Genomic DNA, 13,733 nt, shown 5'->3' with positions numbered 1-13,733 from the left:
GTTTTTCCAGGCTGTGTTTCTGGTAGGTTAGTAACTGCCTGGTGCATGGAAAATGAGAACCACAGTTTTCTGGGGCCAGACATAGAGGTTCACTATTACTGGGCCAGGGCTCTCACTAACGGGGAAGGAGGGTTGTATTCCACCTAGTAAGCTCACAGAAGGCAGAAAGAGACATATCAGATGACACCAGAATCATCAATCTGCCATTCACAATGGATATAATCCCAGAAATTCACTCAAAAATATTTTTTTTTCTTCTGTTATTTCCTTTTTTTCTAGAAAAAGCAAGTGAGTCAAACAAAGATCCGGGTGATCTCTACCATCCTCTTCATCCTGGCAGGCTGCATTGTCTTTGTGACCATTCCTGCAGTTATCTTCAAACACATTGAAGGATGGACAGCCTTGGAGTCCATCTACTTTGTGGTTGTCACTCTGACTACTGTTGGCTTCGGTGACTTTGTAGCAGGTGAGCAGCTTCAAGACTAGGTGCTGTGCACAAGGGCCTTGGCTCATAGAATTTTTCTGGTGCAGAGAGGAGGCCTTTCACAATGTATTATATTTCAGTGAAATGATGCCAGGTGTTTCTGTTGGGGTTACTGTGCAGTAGGACACCAGGTTGGCTTAAGATCCAGGTGCCTTGCCACCTGCAGATGGCAAGCTTTCAGCAGTGTAGATAACGGGAACCTGGGAAGTCCTGATTATCCTGTATTGTGCAATGAATTATGCACAAGTCAAATGACTTTGCCATTGAATTCAAGATTTGTATTAGCTCATTATAGCTCAATCTGAGGCTGACTGGAGAAGCAAGTAGCCCAAGTGATGACTGAATGAAGCTCTTCCAAAGCAGGGCTGAGCCATAGAGCTGGAGAAATCTCTGGTCAGGTGCAGTAAGTAGTAGGCTTCATCTACAGGAGCTGCGGCATTTCAAAAACTGCGTTTTGTTCTTTAACCTTGGCAGAAAATTTGACATTGCAGTTGCCTTGTTAAGGAAAACTCAGATAGAAGGAGAAGGACTAATGGGGTATGCAACTCAGTGCTAGGAGGATACTCTCCAAGATTAATACAGTAGTAGCAGGAGCTATAAATATCCATCCTTATCAATTTCCAACAAAGGAGTCAAGGTTGTTGGCTGGAGAGATTAGAGGTTTGTTGTTTGGTTTTTTCCACACAACTGCTAACAAAAAGGTAGTTAAGATAAGTGGATTTTTTTTTTTGTTTTTTTTTTTGTTTGTGTTAGTGCATGAGCTCTACCCGTCATTCCTGTTAGGGTTTCTCATTAAGGGCATTAAGATGCCTGTGTTACAAATGGCCATATTATGCTACTGGTTTGTTACTTCCTATAAATCAGTGAAATACAAATGAGTTAAAAACATCAAATGAAACTACAGGGATGTATAAAGCTTTCTTTGCTGAAGAGCTGCAGACAAGTCTGTTAGTAGAGACAACTCTAATCCTCCTTTTTTATGACATAGTGGTACAGAAGACATGAATTATTGAGGGAAAAAAGGTACTGAACAAAGAGAGCCTCAGATACGAAAAAAGTAGCGTTTTACGAGCATTCAGACACAGGAGTGATTGTATGAGCTTGGTCCATTTTAAATACTTAAATGTGAAGAGAAGCTCACTGATATTCTGTCTTTGTGGTATCACAGTGTGAAATAAAAATAATTTGCAATATTTTTCTATAAGCATATAAAATTGCAGTATTGTTTTCTTCAATAATATAATACTAAGAAAGCTCTGAATATTAAACTAAGTTATATCCAACATGATTTGGAGAATACATTCTACAGCTGGGTGGCTACTAACAACCAGGATTTTTCAAAAATCAAAGGGAGGACCCTGAATGAGAAAACTTCAGAGGCGATCTCATGATAAGTGTTTAAGACAGGTGATCACCAGGAGATTTGGGTTTTATTGCTGGTTTTGAGGCAGATTTTCTGTCACTTTTATTTTCTTTCACTTTACTCTCAGTATCTCTGTCCCTTCAACATCAGATCAAACATACTACATCATATTGGGTAAAATAGCATTAATGGAGCTACGCTGATTTATTCCACCTAGAATGTGTCCCTTTTTGGCAAACTGGGAAAGTTTTTGTACTACTGTTGGAGATACAATTGTGGATGGAGCCTGTGGATGAAAAAATGAATTAATATCTGATAGGCTGAAAAAAGTGGTCTCATACTTTCGCAGTCTCCTGATTAGTCAGTAAGATAGACCTAGACAATCTGTTCCATAGCAAGCTTCCTCAGGGACACGTATGATCAGAAGAGCCTCATTGTACCATAGCAACAACAGCCCCCACCTCCCATTGTTGCACACTCCTAAAGACTGGAAAAAAGAGTGTGATTCATGCGGTCCATGGGGAGAGATTAACATCAAAACCAATATTTGGGTCTCTGCCAATTCTCAAGTGCCTGACCTTCCATGGGGATGTTTGAACACTGTATGTACACTCATATCAAGTCTGGATAAAATTAAAGTCATAGGAATGTCTCAGATTGCAGAAAGCTCAGGGGGAAATGCTGAACTGTGTTGTTTGGTCCTAAAATCTCTCTGTAGTCATACAGAGGTACAGGCTGGTGTCTAGTTCTCGTCTAGCCAAGGCTGGGGTCCAGGAAATACATAATCCTCTGCCTGAGTCCCCTGGTAGGCTTGCTCTTCATGCGGGCATTTACACAGGTACCACAAAGGTGGTGTTGGTTTACCTGCAACGAGGGATGTGGCTGTGACCACGGGGCTGTGCAGACTCTTTGCTGCTTGCTCTCTTCAGCTCAGGGCTGTGCCTGCCTCTCACTGGCTCTCATTCTTGAAGTGCCGATAGGACTGCGAGTCTCAAAAGTGAGTTTGTGGTTGGTTTCTTTGGAAAAGTTTGTTGTATTCTGCTGTAGGCAGCAGCCTGGCTGACGCTGCACTTATTTGAGGCTCTTCATAGTCCATTAGATTTGCCAAATGTCGTACATACTTGTTTTACCAGCTCATCCTGAGACTTGCATGAAGGCCGTAGAGGGTATTTGTTGCTTCATTTGATTCATATCTCATCTCAAGTCACTGTCCAGAGAATGCACCTCTATAACTGATAACCAAGCAGACAGTATAGCCTTATTATCAGGGCTGATGCGTGGTTGCCTTCCTGTCAGATATCCTAATTTGGAGGGGAAGACAAAGCAACTTTTCCTTCTCCTGCACATAGGTCTCTCAATCCTATAGCTAAAACAGAAAAAAATATGGAAACTCTCTAATGTGAGGGGGCTGAAATGTGAAGTTTCTCAACTACCAGGCTGCAGGCAGTTCAGAATAAGGAAGACCACCTGCATTAAAATTTTTTCTTGGAAATGTGTTCATGCTGTTGCAAGTACTGTCAAAGCACGTATTTCAGGCTTGCTTCAGAGTATGAGCAATATAAAGAAAAGTGTTTATGAGGTGCCCTGTAAGGTCACATAGCAGCAGAACAACAGGTAATTTTTTCAAGAGTCTTAAATTAAGAACAGACTGTGTTCCTCCCATCTGACAGACCTCTCATCTTTTATTAAAACTACAGTGCTGTTGGTCAAGAGTCAAGAAATACTTTCAGGAATTTCTCAGAATTGCAGATGTTTTGTCATAATTTTGGCATCTCATGATTCTTAAGCACAAGTATATGCTTATTTCAGGAGGAAATGCTGAAATCCATTACCGGGAGTGGTATAAACCCTTAGTGTGGTTCTGGATCCTTGTTGGCCTTGCCTATTTTGCTGCTGTCCTGAGTATGATTGGAGACTGGTTAAGAGTCCTGTCCAAGAAGACGAAAGAAGAGGTATGGCTAGTCATTTCTCCATGGTTTGTCATTTTATAAGAGACCTTTAAGTGCCCAATTCCTGCTTGTCTAAAGAAGGATGCCCTTCTCCATGACCAATGCTCAATATTTGTCATGGATTTCTCCATCGGCTGCCTTCGGTATCCGGTTAGTTCTGTCTGATCTTTTGTTCCTACACAAAAGGAAATAAAAAAGCAACTGAAGCAGCCTAGCTTGTTACACCTCTATCAGTACTACCAAATACAGAACACATCAGTAGGATTGCAATTATGGAATAAGAGAGGGCAGCCTTCACTGTGAGACTAGCTACAAAACTGTGATAAAAATTTCTCTTTACAAATTAGAGATGCATGGGTTTTGAAGACGTTAGTTGGCTCTCTTCATTATGTAACAAGAATCAGCCTTTAAACAAGGGTTTTATATTGAGTTTTCCCACCTTTTCCTATGCCAGGGAATATGGTTCTGAATGAAGGTTTAGATTCAGGTCCCTTACTGAGTACCATATTATTAAAAATTGAAGCAACTGAGTAGTCAGCATCAGGGAGAACATGGTTAAATTCACTCAGAACATGCCCTCTGTGATTCAAAGACAGTATTGCTAATGCTTCACTCTAAGGGTGGAAAACAGAATGCAATTGCCAAGACTTTAGAGCTGAAGCCTATTGTGGAGGATGTTAATAATAATGTAATTTCAGTTTTTAAGGCAATCTCCTACATTACTAGCAAAGCTAACTTGGCAGGGTTAGCCAAAGAGCAGGTGTAAACAAAGTTTGGCAGAGAGGTGGTGCTGTTTATAATTTATGAAGGCATATGTGTTACTTGAAGCCCTGTGCATCCCCTGTGCATGTCCATTAATAAAGGGGGCTTCACAGAGAGTTTGGCTGTCAAATTGATCATCAGCAGGCACCTATAGGTGGGAATCTGATCTCTCATGGTGGATGTGAGATGCCTGTTGCCACAAGTCATTCCGTTCTAAGTGCACACGTGCTCATCTTTCCTGAGGAACCAAAGATGACGTCCATGTGGATGCAGAAACTGCGTTCTGGCTACAGCAGCCCAGCCAAACCATTGACCTTCGTGGGCTCCTGCAGACATCATACTCCTGAATCTGTTCTCCTTTAGCTGAACTTTGGAAAAGGCCTGTGTTGACTGAGATATTGCTTGGTCATTTATCTCCTTTTTCCTCATTTTGGAATAAATATTTATTCAATACAGCAGCCATATAGGTGCTTTACTCTTAGCGATTATTCTACTCTCAGGTGCAAAGGAGTAAAACAGAGCAAAGCAATGAGACATTTAAGGACATGCTCATGGTGCCCACACAGAGTATGCGTTGAAAACCCCTCCAGCTGGCTTGAGAGGGTGATATTTGGACAGTTATGCAATGGACACCTCCATTAAAGACAGCTACATTTGTCCTTGAGAATGAGCCCTAGACTGAATCAGTCAGAGGTCCACTTGAAATTGTCTGATAAGTATTTCCAACATTTGTGGCACTGAACAGAATTTTCAGTGGGACTGAACAGCTCCATCCATGAGCAATATGGGAAAATACATTGCTGTATTGCTACACTGGTTATTGTGATGTTCTGAAGCACATTGTTATAATTATATGCGATTAATTTTGCCCATTCCTGACTATCTATGGCTGACATTACAAGTCAGGAGTTTTGTTCTTAGCCAAGGAGGGATTAGCACGAACACCTCCCATTATGTCATACAGCTATAAAATGTGTGGGGTGGCAAAATGTGAAACAGGCAGACAAGTTATATGCCACATAAGCCATTAGCTAATCACTAGTTGGTGTGTTTAGAGCCTGCCCAGTATAACTACTTCACTGCTGAAATTTGGGTCCAGATGGATGCACTGGAGCTGGTTTCCAATTTTATGCCAGTGAAGAAAGTGCTTGTGCTGCTGTTCTGTAGGAAAGACTGTTGATTCATTTTACTTTTTCTAAAATTAATTTCTCCTTCTTGTTGTTGTAAAGGTTGGAGAAATAAAAGCCCACGCAGCGGAGTGGAAAGCGAACGTGACAGCCGAGTTCAGAGAGACACGGAGGCGGCTCAGCGTGGAGATCCACGACAAACTTCAGCGGGCAGCCACCATCCGGAGCATGGAGCGCAGGCGCCTGGGCCTGGACCAGCGAGCCCACTCCTTAGACATTCTCTCTCCAGAGAAGCGCTCTGTCTTTACTGCCTTGGAAACAGGACGCTTCAAAGCCTCATCTCAGGAAAGCATCAACAACAGGCCTAACAACTTACGCCTTAAAGGGTCAGATCAGCTTAACAAGCACGGGCAGGGGGCATCTGAGGACAACATCATTAACAAGTTTGGATCATCTGCTAAGATGACCAAAAGGAAAAACAAAGACCTCAAAAAGACCATCCCTGAGGATGTGCGTAAAATTTACGAGACCTTCCGAAACTACTCCTTGGATGAAGAAAAAAAGGAAGAGGAGACGGAGAAGATGTGTAATTCTGAGAACTCTTCTAGCACTGCAGTCCTGACCAACTGCATCCAGCAGCACTCAGACCTGGATAATGGAGTGATCCCCAACGAAACCAAAGAAAGGGAACAAGAAAACAAAGCATTACTTGAAGACAGAAATAAAATGTAAAAGATGCTTGACTTGAATTAACAATGTTAGTGTTTTTATATACGTATATATCGAGACACGTGCCTTATACAGACTCCTTCTTCAGTCTGAATTATATAGCATCTAAGAATATTTCACTGTGCCATAAAGACTTAAGCTTGCTCTGCCAAAACAAATCAGAAACACAGCACTGAAGAATGGCAACAGAAAGCTACGCACATGGAAATTTCAGCCTGTATAAGATTACCAGGGCAAGACACAAAGGAAGAGATTGAACCATGGCAATATCACCAGAGTGCTCCTACCATGGCATGACATTAGACAAAAGGCAGCTATGTAAGAAGAGCCTTTGAAAGGGATGAAAAAGAGTGTATCTTTGTAATGGAATATGCACCCATGAAGCCCTTCCCTGGTGATCAAAAAGAGGAGAAATGATTGGAGTGAACTAGAAACTTTTAGTAAGGCTTAGTTTACGTTTTGGCACGTGATCCAAGCTAGATTTTTTTTTTTTCATTTTTGAATCAAATGCATTATCTTTCTAAACTCCAAAAGAATGTCCATGGACACAGCCACCAGCTGGGTGCTGGTTTGAAGAATCAACACTGACATATTTGAGGGTCGGATTGCTCTTTTCATTAAAAAAAGAAAAAAATCTGTGGGTATTTATCTTAACCAGTGACAAAAAAAAAAGGAAAAGAAACAAATGGATTTTTTTTCTCATGTAGGAAATATTCAATGTAAAGACACAGCAAGAAGGTGCATATGAAGAAAATGCAACATCTCATGCTATGTTGTTTAAAAGAAGAGAAACATTAAATTAATGATGTTTGGCTAGGTGTATAAAACAGTGGGCCAACTGTTTTTTTTTAAATAATTTCTCACTCACACTTTCTACCACTGAAAAAAACCGTTCAATTTTAATGCTGTAAGACCATGACAACAGAAGGAAAGCTATAGCTTTTGCATGTCAGCAAACTGCTGTTCTTTGTAGCTGAATCTGAATTTCTAAAAATAGACATAAGAGCGTATACGCTATTCAAATGAGGGCCAGGGCAACCACAGAATCTCAGGGCTCTCTGCCCCTTTTGATGGGTTTGGGTATAGACATAAGCTGCAGTCATAATCTCAGAAGAAAAAGAAAAAAAACAAGTTTAGGAAAAGAAGTTGAGAAAAATATGGTGGTAGTCTTTTAAGTGCTTATAGCTTTAAGTGCCATTAATGCTGTCATATTTTTTAACTTTTTAAACAAGAATTCTGAATTATTAGTTTTATTTCCTTTCAGGTACTATCTTTGTTTGACATTTGCTCTCTCTTTTATTGATAAACTCTAAACATGAGCTCTCTGCATTTCTAAACTAAAGTGAAATGTAACCAAACTGTGGGGATTTGAAAAAAATCTTTTGTGGTGTCTGGACATACAGATATAAGAAATACAAATGTCCCTGGACTTCATAGTAAATATTCAAAGAAAAGGCTGCAAAATCATAAATGGGAATTGCAAAACATGCTAAATTTTTGTAGCCTCAGCCTGTGGGCTACTGTGTTTGCCATTGCAGATAGAAGGTTTTGCATGCTGGAAATGAGACCACATGATTCCACCAGCAACGCTTTCCCTGCGCCTTCACAAAATCAAAAAAATTCCTGCAATTCAAACTGTAGGCTTATAGGTAAAGTAAGCATGAATGTAGATGGCAGAGACATACCAAGTCTTACAAATTAGTCAAACATACAGACACTCGCAGGTCATACAGACACAGACTTTTGGAATTGTGTGCCCATGTCGGCATACACAAAAATGCACGCTTCATTTTCAGTGGTAGGTTCTGAGAGTTTATGCACAAGGAGCCAACTCAAAATCTAACTGGTCCCCAGAATACATGATTGCCATGGCTATGAACAGAAGCATGGCATTGTGAATGCAAATTTTGAGGATGCATATTTGCATATCTAATTGACTCTGATTTGCAGGAGTGAGCCAAATTCCACTAGTGCAGAGGAGGAAATAAGTTCTTAGTATGTTCTGTCTGATGGTCCACTTCACTTGAAATATCATATAATCTTTCTAATTTTGTACCTATCTGGAAATCAAGGATGAAAAAACAGTGTTTGAAAAATTTCAGGTCATTTGGGATTACTTTGACTCAGTAAGATCCAACAGCAATTGAATTCTCCTTAGTTCACCCATGAATCCCTTAAGATGCAGGGCTGCACTCTGGCTTTAGTTTATTGGAGACAGGGCAGTAAGTCCAGTCCCCAGGGAAGGTTTAATCTGACTCAAGAGCTGCCGTGGCTCCTGGAGGCCTTTGTGCCATGCAGCCCAGTGCTCAGCTTCACAATGGCACAGACAGCAGCTTGTGGCCATCCTTGGATCCCATCCTTCTCAGGCCACAGGCAGATACCAGCAAGATGCAGGTCTGTTCAAGCATCAGAGTCCTTTAGCTCTCCTGTTGCTCGTGGTTTTGGGCAGGCCTGAGATGAAGTTCAGCCTCAAGTGCCACACGTGAGCAAATCTTCTGAAGTCTCACTCAGAAATACAGTGAACCATGTGCTAATTCTGAAGTGCCAGGATGGATGAAGCATATCTGGAATGTACCACGGTTTTACGTTGTTCAGATCTGGGGTTTTACTGTGGCCTGGTGGGAAGTTAGGAGCGATGGCCACAGTTTAGGTTTGCTTCTGAATTCCAAACAAAGTTCAGAAGTGGTCAGGCATGCGATTTGTGTCCTGGGAATTAAAGTACTGCCTGGTCACATTGTCCTGCCCTTTGCTTGTATGGAAGGATCAGGCACACAAAAGCATCTCACCTGACTCTGAGAGCATACAAAACATACAGATTGTGCTAACAGTTCTCCCTGGTTACCGAGTGCCAAAACCAACATCACGCATGCAGTGTTATTTGTTCCTCAACTGAGTTCTTGCAAGAAATGCTTGCCTGTAATGGAAAAGTCCTGCACAGATGCACAGGAAGCTGTAAGGATATGGGAGATGCGTTTCCTGTATGTGGAATATAAGCCATAGTCACAGAGAGTGTATTTCTGCTGATTAGGGTCAGGGAAAGCAAAAGTCTGTCTTGTAGGACTTGTCTGTGTGAGCAGGGAGTTGGACAGCAGGCAAATAATAGAAAACAGGTCAACATGGACAAAGTGACTGAGGATGCAAAGTTTGGTGACCAAATTGAAAACTGTCAGCTTTGATGGGATAGAAGGACAAAGAAATCTTGGCATATTTTTAATCTCTGAACTTTCTGAGTTCTCAGTCTGTCCCCTGTCCAGATTCTAGCTGATGGTGTGTATGTCTCACTTTAGTTTCTGCCTGGCCATGCCATGCAGGAGTCCGTGGCTGACATTTTATCAGCTGTGTCTTCAGCAGCTCCTGGTTTGGGTTATGGTAGTTTCAGGGACAAAGCAGCATGCTGAATAAACTCCCAGTGAAATACAGAACAGAGCATTTGATGACCTTTTACATGAAATCAAAATGCTGTCTTTCATTCCTCTCCATTTCTGTGTCTGTGAAACTTGCTAAGAAAGCTGCCAGTCTGCTACTGGAGTAAATATTTTCTTCTATATGATTGCCTATTAAATACCTCAGTATATATAATTTTTATTATAATATGGGAAATAAAAATGGTGTATTGCATAGGGGGTGAGACAGAAGTGTCTGACAACTAAAATGACATTTTAATGTCCTAAATTGCTTCTCCCCTTGTAAAGGCTGTCCCTTGGTTTAGGTGTGTGCAACAGCTTGGGAGAGAATCTCAGTTCAAACATCAAGTATTTTTATAGCGAAAATTATCTTCCTTTGGCATTTAATAATACTTATAAAAAATTGTGATGTTATTTCTAATGAGGCTCTTTCACCATTATTGAAACTTTCAGCAAAAGATAGTCTGAACCATATCCAAAACTCCTTGCTCTAAATTATACACTTTCACAGCAGCCTGGAAATTAAGTTTAGCAAAAGGGTGACTTACTTTAACTCTTAGATCCTATTCTGAGCACAACATGACTTGACATGGGAATTGGGACCTGAAAGAACAAAGGAAACATGGATTTTCTGTAGCTGCAGCCCTCACACATAGAGGACGTCTCAGCTTCTGTTTTTCTACAGCTTTCAGCTCTGCAGTCCCATTTTCTACTGTCTTGTGCAGGAGAATTCTGGTATGCTCCTTTGGGGATCCTCCTGAACAATTAACTGTCACTGAACTTGTGCAGCTTTTGCATGAGTGGTTTTGAAAAGATTTGTAACTTCATCTATGTGGCAGTCTGTGAATTACATTATCCTTTATTAGGGAACATTATTTCTAATAAATGTTATTAGAAATAATAGTAAATAAAAAACACAGTAATTTATATTCATGAAGTCTGATTTTGGTTGTTGCTGTGAAATTACAAATCATCTGAGCTTCTGCTGTCTGGCTTTATGATGTCTCTAGTACAAGTCTGCTTCTTCCAAAGCCATTTAATGGGCTATGCCAGAGATTTTCTGCAAAATTCTCTAACCCACAAGAAATGAAAGTATGTCTGTGAGTTCAGGGTGTTAAATACCCTGTCCTTAAAAAAACCTGCATTTTCCTGAAGAATTGCTGTTTATGCTGTACATGGGCTGTTTGTTTGCCAGCTTTGGTTTTCTCAGGGGCTTATTCGTGTTGTTGGTTGCATGATGTCTGCTAGTCTCACTTTGCCCCATCATCCACTAAAAATAAACAACAGGCGAAGACCAAGCTTTATGTTATGTTGCGTACTAACCCAGAACATGAAGTCTTCTACTAAACAGATATGTATTTGAAAGGTGACTGGGAACTGCTTCATTCTTTCCTGTACATTTATTTGTTCTGAACTATGTTTTGTCTAATCTAAGGGCAAAACCTGCTGCAGTCAAGTCGGTGCAGTGAAGTGGTGCTAGCTTGTTGTTTTTAAGCTTTTTAGAGAAAAGACTTGCTGTTTAACTCCTCTCTGCAGTGCCATTCGCACTTACTGGGATGGCATTATGTCAATACTAAATACAAATAAGCCCAGCTTCAGAAACAGCTCCCTAGGCAATAAAATATAAATGAAAACATAAAGCAAATCAACACAAATCAATGAAATGCAAATAAAGGCTTGTAGATTAATGTATGAAACTAGTTGCTTGAAATATATCAGCAGAAAAATGCAAATCTCAAAAATCCTTTAGGTTGCCTAATTCTTCCCAAGGTCCCCATCTCCTTTCGTACCAATAACAGTTGCTCTCCTTAATGCCGTTGCTGAGCTGGACCATATTTTTTCCTCCTGCCAGTGCATCTTGACTCATGCTGTTGGAATCAATTGTGAAAGCTGATTTGGGGGTGCCCTGACGTAGCTAGCACATGCTCTGTGAGCTGGATCATGCTGGGCTGAGAAGGTCTCTCTAAAGGCAGGTCTTATCCACAACACTGGTGAGTTCCTAGGAACCAGTTGAAAAAAGGCCCGGTGCAAGCCCGTGCACATGCCCACCCTTCACACGGCCCATGTCATCAGTTCTTGCACATGGATTTAGTGGTGATGCCTCCCCCCTCCGTGCAGGTAGATGTGCACATCTCTGCTCACTCATCTCTGGTTATAGGTCATGTCTAAGCTGAGCCTCATCACCAGGAAATCCCAGTGCTGCTGCTTTTGGGGGGAAAGCAGATGTTTCTCTAGCAGGTGGCCTTTTGAGACAAATAGGGTCTGCTTTCCTTGGCTGAACTCCTTTAGAGCAAATCACAGGCAGGTGATATTTAACATGTGAGAGGGAATACTTTAGTCTCCCAAATACATTCCACCCACACACTCTTTTTTCCTTGTGAGAGCTGGGTGCTTAAAAAGGAAAGCTTACGGTGCCTGCTGTGAGAGGTAAGCCAAACATACCACCTTTCAGCCTACCATTTAGGAGTTTCTCAGATCCTGGAGTCATGTAGTAGCTATAATTAGAAAAAGGCAGGATTTGTATCTGGATCACAGCTTCCCAGAAATTTCAATTTATTCAGGCCTGTTTTAAACTGATTTTTTTCCAAGTTCTAATAGAATTTGATCTAGACCTTGTGGACAGGGCTGAGAAACCATGGTTAGTTATTTTCAGCCTTGCATTTGAAAAATAACTTTCATAAAATTTGGGGAAACATTTCTGTGGGATGCTGATTTGCTGTTTTTCCTGATCAAATTGTAGTATAAGCAATCAGTAAATCCACTTGCAAATATGTTCTATCTACTCTCTTGTCTCTGTCCCTCTTTCTCTCTATCTGTAAGATTTTATGGTGCTTTAGAAAGGCTTTTTCAGAAAAGGGACAATTTCATAAATGTCATTACCAAGGTACAGAGCAGAATGTGCTTGTACCATCTTGATAAGTTTTGCTGCTATTGTCTTTATTTTATGATGTAATGTTTTACAAAGGTGAAAGAAAATTTGCAACAAAGACCTTCTGGATGATGAAAATGCTTTTCCTGTTGTTTTTTTTCTCTCTCTGTTGTCCTATTATCCAGCAAGGGCAGAGAACCTGTAATTAATCTTCCCTTTTGCGTATCCCTGTGGAAAACAATGCATTGCTGATAATCTCACTGTTTACAGATCTTTGTCCTTGTTTTTGCCCCTCATACTTTTTCTCTTCGGTTGACCATACAGATTGCAGTGTTTTCTGGGTCTCTGCTTTGGGAAGCAGTGGTGCTGGGCTGGTTTCAAAGGAGCAGCACAAACTTCCAGCCATACCTCTACTCGTACTGAACCACACTTCTGCATCTGGTGACCAGTCAGTAGGGAAGCAAGAAGCAGAGCTTCAAGGAGTCTCGGTCTCTCTTTCCTAGTCTCTCTCTGTAGAAATTATTTGCCAGGATGTCTGCAAGAAGTTACTAATGCAAAGAGGATGGAGGAGGTGAGCTTTTGGACCTTGGGAAACACAGACAAGGTTGGGGTTCTTTTACTGTGAATTCTTTTGTCTTTTTGCAGCTTTTTTGGTTTCTTCATGTTGGCTACCTTCTATGTGAGGCCTCAGTTTCTGAGGGCTGCATCTAAGACTCTTGCTGAAACATGATTTGCTGTTATGATTTTTTGCATAAAACCAACTATTTTTAAAATAAATTGTTACATGCTAGAAAAAAATTAAGGTTGCATTAAAAACCAATAGATTCAGAACCCACATACTAAAACTGAATAGCGCAGGAAGGAGGATCCCCCACAGATTTCACAGCACATTGCTTGGGCTGGCAGGCGTCAAGCTGCTTTCTGGCAGTTTTAAGTCATTTCCATGGAGGACTCTGGAGACTTTCCCCACTGCAGGAGACTGCCTCTGGGTCATCCCTTCCTGCCCTTCTGCCCAAGGTGGTGGTGGTTTTCTTGATGGTGCTCTA

The 13,733-nt window shown here is 41.0% G+C and overlaps 1 protein-coding gene across 1 annotated transcript; it reads left to right on the top strand.

Moving 5' to 3' along the window:
- Positions 1–279: 279 nt before the first annotated feature.
- KCNK10 (potassium channel, subfamily K, member 10) lies at positions 280–6,869 on the top strand (the record flags this gene model as incomplete). Its single annotated transcript, XM_010087632.1, has 3 exons — positions 280–466; positions 3,657–3,799; positions 5,788–6,869. Coding segments are annotated over 3 exons (960 nt in total), but the record flags the coding sequence as incomplete, so codon positions are not given.
- Positions 6,870–13,733: the final 6,864 nt, after the last annotated feature.

Source organism: Pterocles gutturalis, unplaced genomic scaffold (genome assembly GCF_000699245.1).
Source record: "Pterocles gutturalis isolate BGI_N339 unplaced genomic scaffold, ASM69924v1 scaffold20776, whole genome shotgun sequence".
NCBI lineage: Eukaryota > Metazoa > Chordata > Aves > Pterocliformes > Pteroclidae > Pterocles > Pterocles gutturalis.
Note: the sequence above shows the minus strand (reverse complement) of the source record. Positions and strands in the feature narration are given on the sequence as shown.